Source organism: Cyprinodon tularosa, unplaced genomic scaffold (genome assembly GCF_016077235.1).
Source record: "Cyprinodon tularosa strain WSP-4 unplaced genomic scaffold, ASM1607723v1 ctg372, whole genome shotgun sequence".
In the NCBI taxonomy this organism is placed as follows: Eukaryota; Metazoa; Chordata; class Actinopteri; order Cyprinodontiformes; family Cyprinodontidae; genus Cyprinodon; species Cyprinodon tularosa.
This window is the reverse complement of record NW_024039088.1, coordinates 544,614-564,097: the sequence shown is the minus strand read 5'-3', so window position 1 is coordinate 564,097 and position 19,484 is coordinate 544,614. Positions and strand designations below refer to the sequence as shown.

Here is a 19,484-nt window from a genome sequence, read left to right as displayed (position 1 = left end):
TGTGGTGTTTGATTTGTTTGCCTTGTTGTTGAAGCTGTAGACAGTGAAAAACATAGGTGAGAGACACCCTTTTGTGGTTGTGATGCGACTAGGTTGTGTAAACTTGACGGGTGAAGACAAAGAGGGTGTAAAGAGATGCAAAATGATCATCTGTTGAGCTTCTTTTCTCGAGTCATGCATGCATACAAAGCTGCAGGTCTGTTCACATGTAATATAATTGTAACTATAATATAATATAATATAATATATAATATAATATATAATATATTTTAACTAAACAGATTTTTCAGGTTTTGGCTGTTACAGACTTTGCTGTCATCCCTGTTCAAACTAGGCAATAATTTGAGGTAAAAATGTCCACAGATTTATTCTAAAATAGAAACACTAAGGCTAAGAAGGAAAAACTACCTCCATCTCCAACTGATTCGACACAACAGGGTGTAAGCTGACAATTAGGCAATCTGAAAGGTGCATCATGGGAGTATATACAGCCAAACAGTTCTAGACAAACAAAAAAATTGCTGCATAAAAATTCTGATCCTAAAATATGGAGAGTATGAAGGTTTTGACAGTTGTCTCTCTAACTGCCTCTCACCGGTTCAGTAAATTCAGGGATAGCAGCACGGTAGGTGAGTGGGTTGCAGTCACGGGTGTTGTTCACCAAAATGCAAGGCAGAAACATTGGACCAAGGTCATCTCCATCTAAGACATCCACAGTCAGAGTTGTGGTAGCTGTTAGTCTGTTTGGTGGGTATGGAGCACGGTCCTGGGGGAAAAAGTGATAATTAACTACTTAACAATAAAACTTAACAATTTCTTTATCATACAACGACTATTTGTTCAATTTCAGTCAAGACTGGTAAAACTTATATTATCCACCTGACATTGAGCTACATAAACATGCTGTTTGTTTAACCTTGAATATAATGTAAATAAGATGTTTGTCAGAAATCTTCATAAAATAAAAAAAAGACAAACAACCTGCATATATTCTGCCAAACTTTTTGTTCCAGAACACAAAACAAGACCATCAACTGACTTGTTTTCTCTTCAAAATTGTCAAAGTAAAATCCAATTTTGCGGTAATTAACTGTTACTGTTTTTTTCTGTGTTTTAATTAGTTGCTGTAGATGTTACTATTTGTAGTGGTCTGTCTTGCACCAGTTCAGGAGAGGCCTTTAAATTAAGACCCTATTTTATTTAAAAATATTATGAAGATGATCATAGTTGTCTGTAATGTTCTTGATTTTATGAAGAATTAATCTTAGTGAATTCATTACCAGGGGTTCTAGAGGATTTCCTAAAACAAAATAGGCCTTCTTTATCAGCTTGTTGAGTTTCTTGATGTCATTTTCAACATTACTGTTCTGGCAATGATGGTGTCATTTGGACAAAAGCTTATATAGTCAGACACCAAGTCATCAACGTAATCTCCTTGAGGCTGAAACAATGCATCCTGTGTAGCCTTAAAACAACCATGTAGCACTTCCTTATCCTATAGAGGCCCTCTTCTTACAGTCCTCTTAATGTAGGATTCCTCTTATGAAGAGGAAAAACCAGATTGCAATCCAATTCCCCAAGGGAATATCTTCCTGTAGAGATGTATGAGGTGTGTTTTTAATCTTGCAGAGCAAGTGTTAGAACATAAAGTATAACAAAGAGAGAGGCATAATTAAAATATCTACTATTTTCTCAAATGCATTTGGTTGTTTTTTGTCTGTAGCTTAACAGCACTGGAACTTATGACATCACAATAAGTGTCAACTAGGAGAAGGTGGAATGTAAACATTTGCTAATACAACACTAGTGAACTCTCTGGCAAGATAATAGTCAAGATACCACACCGCCTTGTGATTCAGTCAAGAGGAGAGCGTCCTGTCTTATGACCTGATCAACTGTCCTGTCAGAACAATACTCTGTTTGTAACCATGTGTTATGTTCTGTTAATAAAGCGCTCTGCAGAGGAGGTCCGGGGGAGAGCGAGTGTTGGAGTGTTGGGTGCAGCTCTCTCTCCCCTCCTGCAGGAAGCTGTTTGAAAATCCCTTACTGTGCATTTCAGTTCTTGTTTTACAAACCTACATTTTTGAACCCAACAGTTCATCTTTAGCATAAATGCTACAGTGTTTAGTAGCATCACCTGTAACTTATTATTATTTCTTTTTATCCTAATTCTCTTTTTATTCAAGTGGTGTCATCCCAAAAGTTCTCTCCCTTGCAGGCTCACTCCCCTTTAAGTATGCATTCATATTGAGGATTTTTGGCAAACATACTGTAAATTGAATTATACACAACGGGGCAACAGATATTTCAAATGTGTACAAAACTGCATAGATACAGCTAAGGAGGGATTTGGTACTGCTCACTTTCTGCTGGAGGTCTCTTACTGTAAGTATTGCAAAAAAGTAGAAAACAAAAAAAACAAACCACAGGACTTCCAAGTTTGAAGATGTTACACTTCCCATCCAGAAAGCTTTCTCAATTTGAAATGTCTGGAGTAGCGTGTGAGTTCCAGGCTTATAGAGTGGCCCAGCAAAAAACTTGTTATGGCATAGAAAACATGCAAATCTAACCAAAAACCAGGTCCCCTCCTTAGTAATGGGGAGTCATTAAGGTTGTTGTTTGCCTGCACAAACCAGATACTGGCCTCTCTAAAAGGGGAGTCATTAGGGTTATTGTTGGCCTGGCTGACCAGGTGAGATGTCTTCAAACCTGGAAAACAAAGTCCTGTGGTTTGTTTTTTTTAACTTTTTTTTGAATGACTATGACTTGGATAAGTAAGAATCTTCACACGTTTACTGTAAATCAATTTCCTCTCCTCTGTCCCCGCAAACATACTTTGTGAGAAGGATAGCTGCAAAGGCTTTTGACATTATCTAAGCAACCTTCCAGTAGAAGAGGGGAATTGTGAATTGACTGAATGCAAATAGCTGTATTTTCTTTTTTTCTTTTAAGCTGTATTTTCTTAGATAGAAAACTTTGAAACCATTTGTTTGTATGATTTCATTAAATTGTCTCTTTAAATTGAGTTAAGATGGCGTGAGTTGTGAATTGGTACCATTTTTTTCAGGAACTGAATTAAATTCAGTTTGATGAGCTAACTCTGTATATATTGTCTATATTATTATTTTTGTGTTAAATAACCAATGAAATAAGCTTTTAATTTTATTTTAATTTATAGAGATACGCAGATTACCACAGCTAATTAAGACATATAGAACATCACAATAAATCTGTATTCAAAAATATTTGTAGGCATGAAATTTTACTTACACTGGCTTGGATTAATACAAAGAAGCGGGTTTTGTCCTCATAATTTAGCCTCTGTGCCAGTATAATACTTCCTGAAAGGGTGTTACCAACCCTGACTGTGTTGTTAGATTCCTGCAATCAAAGAAAAAAAAATCAAAGCAGAATAATAATTAGATAATTTCCTAAAACATTTTATACAGCTTAGTAGGTCCTTATGCTGCTGTGACTGGCCCATATACCGGATCATTGGGATTGTAAAGGATGCTGTATTCTATATGTCCATTTGGTCCATCATCAATGTCTGTAGCACCATTATTTCCTGAGAAGCCGGTGAAAATGGTAGTTCCAACTGGTGTGAGCTGAAGAAAAAATGTGGGCGAGAAGAAAAATAAATAAATATTTCAAGCAGCTACCTCTGGGCACAACATCAGCATACAAGAGCAAGCTATCTTATTAAACTGGCACTATTGCCTCGATAGCTCCATTAATACAAAGAAATAAAAATAAAAAAGGAAAATGTAGCAGTCAGCAGTAGTCTGAAGGCTTTCGTGCAACACTGACAAAATAACAAAAACTAAGTATGAGAACCACTGCTGTTCCCCAGAGCCCTGAGCAAAGTCCACAGTACCATGCAGCAGGCAAGAAATCTTGTTCAGGGTAGTTGACAGCAATGTAGAGTGACTCACTATACTGTTAGGGTAGCTTCAGATGGCAACAATAATAAGGTATGACAGAAATTTTGAACTTGCAATGCATAAAATAAGTGTAAAAAAACTGCAGAATTTTGCATGAAGCCCCATTTTAGTCTGCAAAACATGATTTTAAAGGCTAAAACTGTGTTTTTTGTTAGTTCTGTCAATTGGGCAAAATGTAAGGAAAAGCACTATTAGTACGATTCACCTTCAGTATTCAGAAAAGCTTAAAGTGCAAAATGTTCCTACTTGACAGTAAACAGAAAAAATATACATAGTCTCTTGGGCTCTTTTGTTATTCAATGCAATTTATCATGCAAAATGTTGTATGATAAATTGTGTGTCTGATAACAAAAGAATCTAAAAGACTATCTTAACATAGATATACTTTCTTACTATTCAATTTAAGTGAATAGTATTCAAAGCATATATATATATTGAAAGACTGAAAAAAAGGAATGCAAGTACATACAAAACTATATATTTATATATTTCTATACAATTTCTAGGCAATATATATTTATAAACCTTTATTAATCGAACAATTGAAAAACTACGCAATTGATTAAATAATTGGCAAAATACTATTTAGTTGCAACTCAAATGACTAGTTCAGGAAGCACTGACTACAGCCACAGTCCATACCTTATGAACTATCCCCTACACTATTAAATGGGCTTTGCTTCATAATACTCTGAGCACAAACACATATTTTCTACCATAGTTCTTTCTTCCAACCAGCTTTCCACTCATACATTTAAACTTTTATATACATATATTTATACTTTTAGTTCTGGCTTTCCATGTTGATTTTGTCAGTAAATGTATGCTGGACAGATATCAAAACAGCCCTCTTCCACATGACTGTGTAGTCCAACATTACCAAAACAGGAAATTTCTGTATAAAAATATTCTCCATCGCTGTTATAGATTACAGAAAAGTTCTGAAAAATTACAATTTGGGGATTTTTTTAAAATACATACCATCTTCTATGCAAAGATTATTTTTCCAAACTAAATCACAGTAATAAATAAGCCTTGATGATATTCTATATCATCAATCTTACAGGCAAACATGTCTAGTTGATACATCTGTGTGGGTTTTTACCAAGGATAAACATTTTAAAAATAAAGAGGTCAATTAATGATGTTTAATACATTGTAATATTTTAAAAAGGTGCAGCAGATTAACATGAAAAACAACCACTGTATGTTAAAACTGGAATACAGTACATTAGTGTAGAAACTATGCAGAGAGAGCTGCCAGGAAAATCTACTATGTTACCTCATTTATAGAAACATAGTAGCGTGGCTGTTGAAATTGGGGACTGTTGTCATTTCTGTCCCTCACAACAATTCGAACTTCGTGTAAAATAACCGTACCGACCAGCTCATTAGTGCATTGGACCTGAACCACAATCGTTGTGATGTAATTAGGTGGCTGAAAGACACAAGAGACAAAAAATATAGAAAACATGTCATTTCGTTGTTGCAGTAATCTACTTTGTTGAACTTACCAAGAGATTTTAGTTGATCGTGATAAAATACTATCAAAATTTTGAGCTAGCAGTTTCCTAAACACTAAAGCATATTTAACTGATTAGAAATTACACATAAGGACCTAAAAATTATCTTTATTATCTCAGGTAATTTTTTTATGTCTTATTTTATAGGTAAAAAAAATAATAATCTAAGGCTCTGTTAGAATAAAATAGAATGCATTTGCCCCTCTATTACTGATAGCCGTGCATGTCACGTGATCAAACTTAAGCAACAAAAGTTAAGTAAAGCAGCAGGCTATAATCCAACTCAGCCTTTCTATTTGTAATGTAAAATGTACCCTGCGCTGCAATTTATCCTATTGATTTTTTTTTAAACATTCCCATCAATAGCTTAACATCAAATCCACCTCACAGCACTTAGTGCATTTGATCTAACCACTTGCCTTAAAATGGCCTTTAATTTGCTAACCACTTTGCCCCCATCTCTCAAATTCCAACCACTCAAACCGATCTATAAGAACAGCATTTATGTGCACCAAATAGGAGCTTAAGTGGGCATGCTGCATAATCTGAGATGCAGGTTTGGGATTGTCCCTGGATTGCAATAACTATTCAATACTGAATCATAATACTATCAAGTACCACACATTTTGCTGTAAAATCATTTATGCCTAAAAGTATTGTGGTTATTACAGTAACTACAAAAAGGCAAAAACAAAAGAGCAAGGATTAAAAAAATTGCATTCATGATGATATACTGTACTTTTTTTTTAGGAGGATACCTACTGCTTTTTAAACACAGATTAACAAGTACATAAAAAAAGATACACTTACAAATACATATATTTTTTTCTTTTTTATATGTTAAAAAAAGTATAAGGACTTTTATCTTGACACTCTTTCCACCTCTCCTGTACTTACATCTCTGTCCAGAACGCGTCCGGTACTGTTGAGGTAAAGTCTCTGCCGTGCTGGTTCCAGTATAACCCAGTAGTCATAGTTGTCAAGTAGTGTCAGGGAGATGGTTCTACCTGGATCGCGGGCCCTTCCATTAATTTGCATGTTTTCCACCAAAACTGTTCCTGTTCAGAAAGAAAGGTATTCATTGAATGCTGGCAACTTTACTATAAGCATTTAAAGTTATGCTTATCATCAAAAAAAAGGAGTGTTGGCCTAGTGGGTTAGAGCAGTGCAATTGTGCTCTGAGAACGTTGCAAATACCCGGTCGATCCCCACAGCCTCCTCTCTGGGTTTCTGAGCAAAACCCTTAACTCCACACTGCTCCTCGGGCGCCGCACAATGGCAGCCCACTTCCATTTACATTACATTACATAAATATTTTGGCAGAACAGCTGGAGCATTTCAATTTATCATTATAATCCAAAGTCACAACAATAATCTGAATGCTTTTTGTAAAACACAAGCAAGCTAAAAATATTTTCACACACAGTATATAACTGAAGTCAAGTACCAAGACCAATTCAATTCATTGTTATTACTAAAATTCGCACTACTTTCAGAAATAATTTCTTATGAGCAAGACATTTAAATTGATAGAAAGAACCACACTTTCATTAAGTGGTTTTAAATAGTTAGGGATAAAAAGTTATTGATGAATCTTCAGTCATTTCAAACTATCAGCATCATTACTTACTGTACTTCATCTATGTAACAGATTAAGAAACCTCTTCATAAAGGATCAATAATAAGATTAAGAAGTAAATAAGAACTGAAATGATCAGTAGCCTCTCTATCAACCTTAATAAAAGTGTGAAATGTGTCCTGCAAGCACTGATTTGAAAAACTTGAGCATACTAACACATTCTGAGGCTTTCAACTACAATGTTTCCCAAAATAGTGTTGTTGTTGTTGCATGCATGCTAATCTGCACACATCGAAATGCATGCTGTCATAAAGACATTTATAGTACACCTGAAATAGGAAGTAAATCTTAAACTCCTACTGACAATATTAAACATATACTGCTGAAAAAAATTTAGCGAACGCTCCACACAACCTAGATCTAAATGAATGAAATATTCTCAGTGAAAACTTTGTTGAGTACACAGAGAAATGTGGTGACAACAAAATCTCACAAAAATAATCAATTGGAATCTAATTTATAAACCAATGGAGGCCTGGATTTAGAGTCACGCACAAAATGAAAGTGGAAAAACAGTACAAGCTGATCAACCTTTGATGTAATCTCCTTAAAAAAACAGGTGAATAGGAGGCTCAGTATTGTGTGTGGCCTCCATGTGCCTATATGCCCTCTCTACAATCCCTGGGCATGCTTCTGATGACGTGGAAGAAGGTCTCTTGAGGGATCTTCTCCCAGACCTGGACTCTACCACGTCCTGGACAGTCCTTGGTGCAAGCTGATGTTGGTGGATGGATCGAGACATGATGTCCCAGATAGGCTCAATAGTATTGTGGTCAAGAGAACACGCGGGACAGTCTATAGCTTCAATGCCTTCATCTTAAATGAGCTGCTGAACTACTCCACATGAGCTCTAGCATTGTCCTACATTATGAAGAGCACAATGTGTCAGTGGCTAAATTGCCAATCCTGGTGTTCTCTGGCAAATACCAAGCATCATGCACAGTGTTGGGCTGCAAGAACAATCCTCATCAGTGAACATGACCCCTCATACCATCCAAATGGAGTCAGTTGGAGTTCTCCTGAGTGGTCCTGCTGCTGGGTTGTTGTCCTCCTGCAGCCTCCTCCATGTTTCCTGGTGTACTGACAGCACCTCCAACCTCTAGATGCTACACTGATAGACACAGCAAACCTTCTTGCCAGAGCTTGCATTGATGTCCTCTCCTGGATGAGCTGCACTACCTGAGCTCCTTTTGTGGGTTGTAGAGTCCGTCTCATGCTATCAGTGTGAAAGAACCACCAACATTTAAAAGTCACTAAAACATCAGCCATAACTGAGAAATAGTCTGTGGTCCCCACCTGCAGAACCTATCCTTTATTGAGTGTCTTGCTAATTGCCAATCATTTCCACCTGTTGTTTATTTCATTTGCAAAACAGCACGTGAAATTAAGTAGCAATCAGTAATGTTGCCTAAGTGGACAGTTTGATTTCACAGAAGTTTGATTCAATTGATGTTATATTGTGTTGTTTATGAGTTCCCTGATTTATTTATTTTTAGGATTGTACAATGACGAAAATAACATGAGGTAAAGTTAAGTATAAAAAGTTCAAAATAGCATAAAACAGGAGAAGGTTGTTTTTGTCTGTTGATTGACATAAGGTCTCTATGCTCTAAACATCGGGGGTTATCTCCACCAGCTATTCTAAAGAGCAGCTTGACACAATATACTGAAAAACAATGAACTAATAATTTAGCAAATAACCGTGAACAAACCATGAAGGCGTGCCTTGTGCACAGTTTTGTTTTATTACATCTAGGAGTAAGAAGAAAACTTGTTGGGGGACAAGTAATAGACCCCCATATACTGTGAATACTTAATGATAGCAAAATTTATTTTTGCTATCATTGCTATCAGAATGGGTTTTCCACAATCTGTTGATAGTGGTGACAGTCATAGACCAAATCACAGGATCACTAGATGTTACATTTGCGAACCCTCGCCAGCAGGAGCTGATGCTCGCTCACCATGTTTTTTTCCATATAGATCTGTCCACATAGTTAGAAATTTCCTAGCTTGGTGTGGATTTATTGTCTACACGGATGCCACGCCGAGATGCATGGAAGCCCAAAATTACGTGATTTAGTTGCGCAGACCTCACGGGTGCATCAAGCACAAACCAAGCTTTATGATATGGTGTGCGCCAGGGACATGATTAAATGGACAGTGTCCTTCACTTCAAAGGCAAATGTTTTTTTTTGGGGGGGGGGGGTTAAAATTATTTATAACAAATTCATTTACACCTAAGTGACTCTAAAGTCATTATTTCATCATACATTGCCTATGGGTGATTCTAAAGTATCTTAAAAGTATTATTTTTATTATTCCTTTATTTAACCAGGAAAAGTCCCATTGATATTAACAATCTCTTTTTCAAGGGAGTCCTGGCCAAGACAGCGGCAAAAGATTACATTACAAATTACATTACAGTTTACAATTACATCTCTCTATAATTAGAAATTCATAAAACAGTAACAAACCATAGATCTCATTTCCAAACCTTTGAGCATTTGTCCGATTGGAATCAAATCCTTCAACTTGCAGTCTTTCTGAAGATTGTTCCATGCTGTGGGGGCAGAGTACTGAAAAGCTGTCTTTCCAGCTTCAGTGCGGACACTAGGTACAGACAGAAGCAAAGACTCTTGAGAACGTAGAGAATACAGTCTAGCCGCTCTTGGTTGAATGTACTCACAGAGGTATGAGGGGAGCAGACGCAGAATACCCTTATAAATGATCATATACCAGTGAGTGAGTCTACGAGTCTCTAATGCTGGCCAGCCCACACGTATGTAAAGTTCACAGTGGTGTGAGCGAGGCTTACAATTTATGATAAATCGTAGGGAGGCATGGTAAACTGAGTCTAAAATTTTTAGAACTTGATCTGGGGCATTGATATAGATTGGGTCACCATAGTCCAGAATGGGTAAAAACGTTGCAGCTACCAGTCTCTTCTTCGAATTAAAAGAGAAACAAAGCCTATTCCTGAAAAAGAAGCCAATTTTCAGTCTGAGTTTCTTAATCAATTGTTCAACATGAGGTTTAAAATTTAGACTTTCATCAATTAAAATTCCTAAATATTTAAAAGATTGAACCCTTTCTATCTCTGACCCATCCAAGGTGATAAGAGGATAGCTATTTTGCAATTTTGTCTTTGTTTTTGAAAATAACATCATTTTAGTTTTATTTGAATTTAAAGAAAGATCTAGTTTTAAAAGCCTGTGCTGAACCGAATTAAAAGCAATTTGTAAAGTAGAAACACACGCACTAGGGTTTTTTCCAAAACTGTAAAAAACCATGTCATCAGCATAAAAATGGTAGTTAGTGTCTATAAGATCCTGGCCAACATTGTTCACATAGATAGTAAATAGTAGAGGCCCAAAAACGGAGCCTTGGGGCACTCCTTTAGTTAGTGACAATGTACAGTATTTTCACGACTATAAGGCGCACTTAAACGTCTTTTTTTCCCCTCAAAATGTGCGGTGCGCCCTTTGGTGCGGTGCGCCCTATGTGTGTTGCAACTGCGACTTTTGAGACCACCTCATTGAGGAGACGATGAAAGAGTGGCTGAATGTAAGGAGACCAGGTGTTTTTTTTCCACTCATCACCATCGCTGTTAATCTGTGACTCCATGCATGTCCATTTCACAGCTGATGTGAAAAACATGGTGAAACAAATTAAGCTGTGCTCGCTGTTATTCAACCGCTAAACATCGGTGTGAACCGGACCCAGCAGGTGCAGCAGAAGCAGCGTGTTTACATGCAAAGTCAATGGTTGACGCACGTATAGGCGCAGCAAAAGGTCCCGCAGCGCGTTTTGAGCAGCAGGCGCAGCGCGTTGGGAGCGTTTAGCATCTGCCAACGCGCTGCTGCTGCTCGAGATGGAAAAATTGAAGTTTTGCTGCTGGAAGCGCTGCATCAACCAATCAGAGAAGCTGATCTGGGAGCTGACAGCGAGACAGACACATCGCTCTGATGACATATAATATTAAGGCAAATGAAAAAGGCTGGATGGATGAGGAGATGATGAAAGCGTGGCTGAGGGAGGTGTATGTGAGGAGACCAGGTGCTTTTTTCCACGCATCACCATCGCTGTTAATCTGTGACTGCGTGCCCATCTCACAGCCGATGTGAAAAAAAGGTGAATCAAATGAACGCTGTTATCCCGGGGGGTGTGACAAAGGAACTTCAACCGCTCGACATCGGTGTGAAGCGGCCGTTCAAAGTAAGGCTGCGAGCGCTGTGGGAGCGATGGATGGCCGACAGAGACCACAGTTTCACGATAAGTGGAAGGCAGCGCCGGGCAAGTTACGCCACCGTTTGCGGATGGATTGTAGATGCTTGGGCTAACGTGTCTGCTGGCTCTGTTGTTCAAGCTTTCGCAAAAGCCGGCATTATTTCTGAGGAGCCACCCGGCACGGAAAGTGACTCTGACAGCAAAGAAGGGGAAATTGGCATGTCTGATTTAGTGCAGCTGTTTAATTCAGAAACAGAGGATGATGACTTTGATGGGTTTGATTAATACTTTGTAATAAATACATGAATAAAGCACAAACATACTCAGTTTTGCTCCCGCTCTATTTTTCTACCTGAAAACTTAATTCAACAGCAGCCTCTGGGCCGGGTCTCCTCTGGGTTCACCGCGGCGACTGGCAGGTGTTTTTTCATCTAAATAATCTAAATCTTGCAGCTATATTTGCTGTGATCAGTGGGAATAGAGTAGTTTTAATATGTTTTTAAGTGAGAAAGTCCACCTGAAAACTTAATTGCAGTAAGTTCATCCAGATTATTATCCTGCCTATACTATTTCTGTCGGAGGCGCTCAGACCCGCAAAAAACCAGCGGTACACCGACAGTAGGAACCCCTTCAACAGCAGCCTCTAGGCCGGGTAGCCTCCGGGTTCACTGAGGTGGCTGGCAGGTGTTTTTCATCTAAATAATTTAAACTGCAGGCACCAGGATACCGGCAATAAAAGCGAACATATTCCGTCGGCAGGTTTCAGGATTTTAAGTTAATTTAGGAGTGATCACAGCGCTGTGTCATCTGCGATGTGTCTGTCTCACGGCCAGCTCCCAGGTTTGATTAATACTTTGTAATAAATACATGAATAAAGCACAGTCATACTCAGTTTTGCTCCCGCTGTATTTTTAAATACGCAGTAGAGGTATTTAAAGGTAGTAGAGGACATGTACCTGTATATAAAAAACGCGCCCTATAGTCCGGTGCGCCTTATGTGTGTGTTAAATACAGAAATGGCACACATAACTGAGACTGCGCCTTTTAGTACGGTGCGCCTTATGGTCGTGAAAATACGGTACTAGAACAAATCTTATCTGATTTGACACATTGGGTATGATCAGTCAGATAATTACTGAACCATCCAACAGCTTGTTTAGAGAGTCCAATATTGGTCAATCTCTCTTCAAGTAAATTGAGGTTGACAGTGTCGAACGCTTTTGATAAATCAATGAAGAGTGCAGCACAATGCTGTTTATTGTCAAGAGCTGCCAAGATATCGTTCATCACTTTCAAAGTCGCTGTGATAGTACTATTACCTTTTCTAAAACCTGACTGGAATTTACACAACAGATTATTAGTGTACAGATATTCTTTCAACTGTTCATTGATTAAAGATTCTAAAACCTTTGATAGGATGCAGAGCTTTGATAAAGGCCGAAAGCTATTTAAGATTGCTGGATCGCCACCTTTAAATAATGGAGTGACAAAAGCAGACTTCCAAATTTAGGGAATTTGCATAGTGCTCAGACTTAAGTTAAAAATGTAAGTCAAGGGTTGAGCTATGTAATCTGCTGATATTTTTAAAAAGTAGGAATCAATTAGGTCAGGTCCTTGAGATTTTCGAGCATCTAATGATTTCAATGCATTATAGACTTGACACAACGTAAAAGGCAGAAAACTGAATTTTGAAACATCAGAAACTGGTGCAGGTGTTGTTACAGGCGTGGTTGACATGTTAGAGGGTTTGGAGGATAAAAAGTGTTGATTAAAACAATTTAACATTTCGACTTTATCATAGATGTTTGTTGAGTTATGAACAATAAAATTTTCAACAGTCAAAGTTTTAATTGTTTTCCAAAAATTTTTAGGGTCATTGAGACTTTCAGTTGTGGTTGATAAGTAGAATTCGGACTTTGATTTTTTTGTTTGAGAGGTATTTTTATTTCTCAATTTTCTGAAAATATCCCAGTCGCATTTAAGATGGGTTTTCCTTGCCTTTGTCCATGTTAAGTTTCTCTCATGTAAAGCATTAGCCAATTCTGGTGTGAACCAAGGGTTATCTCTTCCTTTAATTCTGATTTTTTTAAAGGGGACATGCTTATTAACAACAGCCATAAAACACTCATAGAAAAATGACCAAGCTGTTTCAACATCAGGAATTAGGTCAATTCTCTCCCATTGGCACTTACTAAGGTCATGGTAGAAGGCTTGTTCATTGAAATGTTTTAAATCTCTTTTTATCATAATACGTGGTTTCTTCTTGTCCATTTTGGTGTTTCTAACAGTGGCTACAAGACAGTGGTCACTGAGCTCATTGCAAAAAACCCCAGTGGAGGAATATTTTTGTGGGGCATTTGTTAATATCAAGTCTATCAGTGTGGACTTTGAGGGATACTTGTTGTTTGGGCGAGTGGGGGACTCAAATAATGGTGTTAGGTTGAAATGATCACACAGGGATTTAAAATCTTCTGAATTTGGACTAAGCCAGTCCCAGTTCAGATCTCCAATTAGTATAGTCTCAATTGAGTCAAGCTTAAGCAGGAAATCCTTTAGTGATTGAAGTGTGTTTTGGGTGGCTGAAGGTGGCCTATAGCATCCTACAACATTTACATGCAAACCTTTTGAAATTTCAATGTTAAGTGCTAACAGTTCAAATTGTTTACAGAGAGATTCAGCCTGAAGTAATTTTACATTGAAGGATGAGTTTATATAGATGGCAACCCCACCACCTTTAGATGGTCTATCAACACGATATATTTGAAAGCCATTTATGCGAACATCATTGTCAGATATAGATTTTGTTAGCCAGGTTTCTGAGATAACCACTATATCAGCTTTTGTTGATTTTACCCAAATCTGTACTTGATCAATTTTAGGCAATAGACTTCGGACATTGAGATGATTAATTTTAAGGCCAGATAAGGACTTAAAGTCAGATGGAGTCTCAGCCTCTGGGCCAGCGTTTGGCTGTATGTTTCCAGACATTAAAAGCAGCATAAAAATTAATCGCCTTTGTTTTCCGAAAGTATAAGATTTAACATTTTTGGATGAGGCTTCAATTGAAAGTAACATAATAGAGGTTTCATTCAGTGAAAAATAATCATGCAAGATTGATAAGCAAAGAAGTTGATTTATGACCAAAGGTTTATATGTGTTATATATGTATATAAATAAACATTAAACAGAAACATACCTTCCACAAGCCTTTCTCCAGTAAAAAGTAGAACATGTTGTTTTTAAAAAAAATTTTAATGCATCATCCTAAATCGTGTGCTTCATAATTTATTAAAAAAGGTCTTGCCATCTAGTCATTAGTCATTTCTATTCAAATACTCAAGAAGTGCATATGGTGGTGTGATAGATGTTTACGCATTATAATTTAAAAAACCCAACGCTGCATTTTTATGCTCTTATTAATGACAGAGCTCCTTGTTTCAAACAGTCAAGATTTGATGCATCTCTGCATGTTATGATTGCAAGAACCTGTAATTATGTTTATCACTTGAGCTCAGCTCGATCTGAAAAATGGCTCTTCCAAAAATGTAATTTAAAAGTCAAAAGAAACCCACATTGTAAGTTAATTTATCATTTCACATAATATAAATGCGTTGGTAGCGTGTGAGGAAAAATACACTGTCTTTCCCTAAAGTCTAGGGTTTGAGTATGTCACTGGTTGGATAACAAAGAATAAGAAACAATCTGTTATGTCTCAAGTTGTTTAAATAACAGTTTCCCTGCTTTCACATGCAATTTTTCTTCAATTTTGTACTCCTCTAAGTCCTACATCTTTGTTAAAGAAAAGTCAAGTGTGGTTTAATGTTAGGTGCTGCATTTATGTTATATGTACACAAAGGAAATGTCAGTTGTCAATGATGCATTCAGTGCCCTTTAGGGTCAGACAGACAACACATATAGTTATATTTTAACAAATACTGTATAATTGATGCTAGTATCCAGTGATTGTCAAAGAAGATAAACATTGAGAGGAATTTTGAGATTCCAGTCTCAGAACAGTGAAAAATAATATTTAACCAGCAAAAACTATTTATATTAGTCTGAATATACTAAATAGTCACTGTGTTAATAAAATATAATATATAATTATAAAATAAAACATCAAAGGGATGAACTGGTAGGGGGAAGAAAGTCATAAGTCCATTCATTTAAAATTTGATTTTGTCAGCTAAAGATTTATGGGGAGATAAATGTGAGATTTTTGATAATAATTAATTAATAATTAAAATTAATACCAAAATAATTCATTAAAGACTTTATCTTTATTGAAAAATAGAAAAAAAAAAAACTTCTATTCAAACCTTCTTTGATTTATGTAAATTTTGTGTGGCGCTCATCAACAGTAGTGGTGGCTGGCCGGCAGGAGGCGCTGGGGAGCCGCCTTCACTTAAAAAAGGCATGATGAAAGTATAAAACTGTGAGTGTTAAGTATATCAGTGTATAATACAAATAGTGTTTTCAGATTTGCTGTGCATGTAAACAAGACATCAGGATGATTAATTTGAATGGTTCTGATGATGTCTGTTGATATAAAAAGCACTTCCTGCTTGCGGGGGCGCTGGTAAAGTGGATCCCTTTGGAAAGCTTCGAACTTTTGACCAAAACATCCTTTAAGACTGTGACATCTGCTAAGTTCGAATCCAGGGGCTGCGTCATCCAAAGACCAGATTGGTCGGCTGATTATAATGGCCCAGTGCCAAGGTCTGTTTGGATTTGAGGACTCCTTGTTATGCGGCTGACGAATGCAGCCTCTTTTTGCCCGTTTTGAAGCACAGGTCCGGTGTATCTTACGGAGCCTTGGGTATCCCATTATTCATTGCAAGTCAAAGCAAGCCAGCTGGTCCATGCTCAGAGGAAAAAGATAAATAGCACAGAACAGTGGTGAATACTGTTAATGCAGTATAATATAATACAAGTATATGAATGGTTCCATCTGAAATGAATGAAAATAGTTGTTTTAAATTTACTGAGTCAAATATGTGGAATGAAAAATATGAAAATGTTTTATTGAAAGGTTTTTATCTGTCACTGTATAAATGGGCCTGGCTAACATTTACGTAAGGATAGATTCTAATATATCTGTAGTGTTGGGGCCTATAAATCTGATATGGTACTGCTGTTGAAGCTCTTCGAGAATTTTATTAGCACCCAGAACAGCAGTGAGAAGTGATGGAGAGTTATTGTCTCTGGATGATTTAAATAATAAATATAATGTCTAATTCTCATCCCTGAGGTTTTCCTCTCCACTGTCGCTACAAGCATGCTTAGTGTGAGGGATTGCCTTCGAGTCAATGAGTCGATGCAATCAACTGGTTTTCCTTTGATAGAAAACCTTGATTCAATTTGACTGTATGATCTGGTGAACTTTAAAGTGCCTTGAGACGACACGTGTTGTGACTTGGCGCTATATAAATAAACTCAATTGAATTGAGTTTTCAAAGATCTCGAAGCATCCAATCCATATAGAACCTCAGAACAAGCTGTAAGCTGACAACACCACCCTACATTAGGAAGTAGGGTGTTGTAAACACAGCCATTTACAACTCTATCAGAGCCTCTTCACAAATAAATAATAAATATACAGATAAATTAGAACAGTAATTAATAACTAGAAAATTTCTAAAGAAATTTTGAGGGGGGCCACCTACTGCCCGTCTGGGTAACTGGGCCAATACGGCCCTGGCAAGTGACATTGGGGCTCCCCAGACCAACTGCTTACGCCTTTGAGGGCTGCTGAGGGAAGGAAAGAGGGCTAGGTCATGGGCAAAGAGAGCTGTGTGCCACTTGTGCTGAAATCTGGGAAATAGACGTGCACAGCATATGATGCACAAGGGTAATATGGGTTGTCCATATTGAACCGCAGTGGGTAAAGCGCAGTTGGCGGGCTCCGCCCGCCTGCTAGGAGCCCTTGCAGCGATGAAAAAAATCACCAATGGCGGGCTCTGCCCGCCTGCTAAGAGCCATTGCAGTGATGAAATCACCAATGGCGGGCTTCGCCCGCCTTCTAAGAGCCATTGCAGTGATGAAATCACCAATGGCTATGAGCAATATGCCAGAATGTATGAGTGTGTATAAGGAAGAGGCTTTTATTCTGTAGAGTCCCTGTAGTGTTATTTTGAAAGTCTATCATGGATGTGCATCAAAAGATGGGTCATGCCCAGCAGTGATATAGAATCCATTTCCAAATGTTAAATCACTGGTTTTCCATGTTATTAGGTGAATAGCTGCTGTATTACAGAGTAAATGGGAGACTTTTATTGTGAAATTTGCTCTGGGGTGTGTTTTGAAAAGGTCACTAGAGTCTAATAAAAACAACCTGGAAGAGTTTGGGTCATAATGTTGAGCCATTTGCATCAATTATTGCATTAGTATAATCTAGAGGCTTTTATTTTGTAGGGTCCCTGTAGTCTTATTTTGAAAGTCCAACAGAGTTGTGTTTAGAGAAAATGTTCAGACCCAGCAATGATAGTTGATGACTTTCCAATCGTTAAATCACTCTTTTTCCATGTTATTAGGGCAGTAGATGAAGATGAAATGGGAGGCTTTTATTTTGAAATTTGCCTTAGGTTGTGTTTTAAACAGTCTCCTAGAGTCTATTCTCTAAAATGGGGTTGAGTTTGGGTCATAATGTTGAGCCATATAGGGCAATAAATATATGTAAAAAATATAGAGGCTTTTATTTTGTAGGGTCCCTGGAGTCTTATTTTGAAAGTCTATCAGTGTTGAGTGGCAAGGGAAGTGTCATGGACAGCAGTCATATAGTATCCATTTCCCAATGTTAAATCAGTGCTTTCACCCTCCATTAGATTAATATGTGCTGTTTAAAACAGCAGAGGTAAAATCTCTTTGAAGCACGGTTACCTTGACAACGCTTAACGAGCCTGTCAGTGACAGAGAGAAAAGCGCAGCACTATCGTTCCTTAGCTCTCAGGCTTTTTTGAATGGGAGCAACAGCTCCGAACAAACGACTGCTTAGCAAAAACCGTATGAGTTATTCAAAAAATTTCTTCACCGTGAGCGTCAGCAATCCTTCGACTCCAACTATGCCAACTTTGGTGTATGTGTGTCTTTCTGAACAATATTTATGACGAGTTGAAAACACATAATGTCATTCGTTTTTCTCCCCACTGCTGCTCCAAAACCAATGAAAAACCCCGCCTGATTTTCATCAAAAAAAAACTTTAAAGGTAGGCTAGGGTTTTTTTTTAAAGGGAAAAAGTTTAAATCTAAACCGGGAAATTTCCAAGACATTGTTTTAAGTTCCAAGGGTTTCCCCTAAAACCCCTCCAAAAAAGGGGTAAAAAACGTACTAAATATTGGCCGTAGGCAAAAAAAATTCTTTTTACTTAAAAAAAAAAAAAGGGGGGGGGGGCCCCCAACCTATATGTCAGCAGCTGCACATTCGGTGCGAAACTAATGCACACTTCCCAGGGGGGGTTTTTTTAAAAAAAGACTCTGACAAAAAACCGAAAAGGTTTTGAAAAATTTTTCGTGGAAAACTCTTCCTTTGTTAACTGGGGAACCTTTAATTTTTTTGGCTTTCAAACCCAAAACAAGCAAAAAAAAAATGGTGGGCCCCCTGCTCCTAAATTGTTTAACTGCAACCCCTCTCCAAAACTTTTTGGGGGTGTAAAGCACCCCCCCAAAGATGCGAGAAAAAAATAAGTTCGAAAATTCAACTAAGCGAAGTAATCTTGTCTTAATTGGAGAAACTTTAAGGGGCGGGTTTCATTTCAAATGGGGGAAAAGGAAAAAAAAGAAAAAACGGGCCTCACCCTTTGCTTCAATAGCTAGACGCAGTTCATGTCCCCCTTTCGGGTTTAAAATGCCCCGAACAAAATGTGAAGAAAAACCGTATGAGGTTATTAAAAATTTCTTTTCACCGTTGCCTCAGCCACCTTTCCGCTCCCAACTATAACTTTTGTATTTTTTTTTTTAGTTTTTTTATACTTTTAAAAATAATGTCTTTTTTTTTTTTTTTTTCCTCCCCACTGCTGCTCCAAACCAATAAAAACCCCTTTTTTTAATTTTTTTTAGGTCGGTCTGGAGGGTTTTTAAGGAAAAGTATTAATCCTACCGTAATTCCGAAGACATTGTGTGGGTCCAGAGATTTCAGTCTACAAACTGACC

General features: G+C 37.6%; 1 protein-coding gene across 10 annotated transcripts in view; it reads right to left on the bottom strand.

Moving 5' to 3' along the window:
- Positions 1–19,484, bottom strand: part of LOC119790846 (protocadherin-15-like) — a 308,278-nt gene that overhangs the window by 144,197 nt on the left and 144,597 nt on the right. For all 10 annotated transcript variants that reach the window (XM_038296569.1, XM_038296568.1, XM_038296570.1 and 7 more), the window contains 5 exons: positions 6,365–6,525; positions 5,227–5,382; positions 3,489–3,608; positions 3,271–3,381; positions 596–766 (listed from right to left, as the gene is read on the bottom strand). In XM_038296569.1, the coding sequence (XP_038152497.1) occupies positions 596–766; positions 3,271–3,381; positions 3,489–3,608; positions 5,227–5,382; positions 6,365–6,525 (719 nt within the window). The remainder of the gene's footprint in view (positions 1–595; positions 767–3,270; positions 3,382–3,488; positions 3,609–5,226; positions 5,383–6,364; positions 6,526–19,484) is intronic.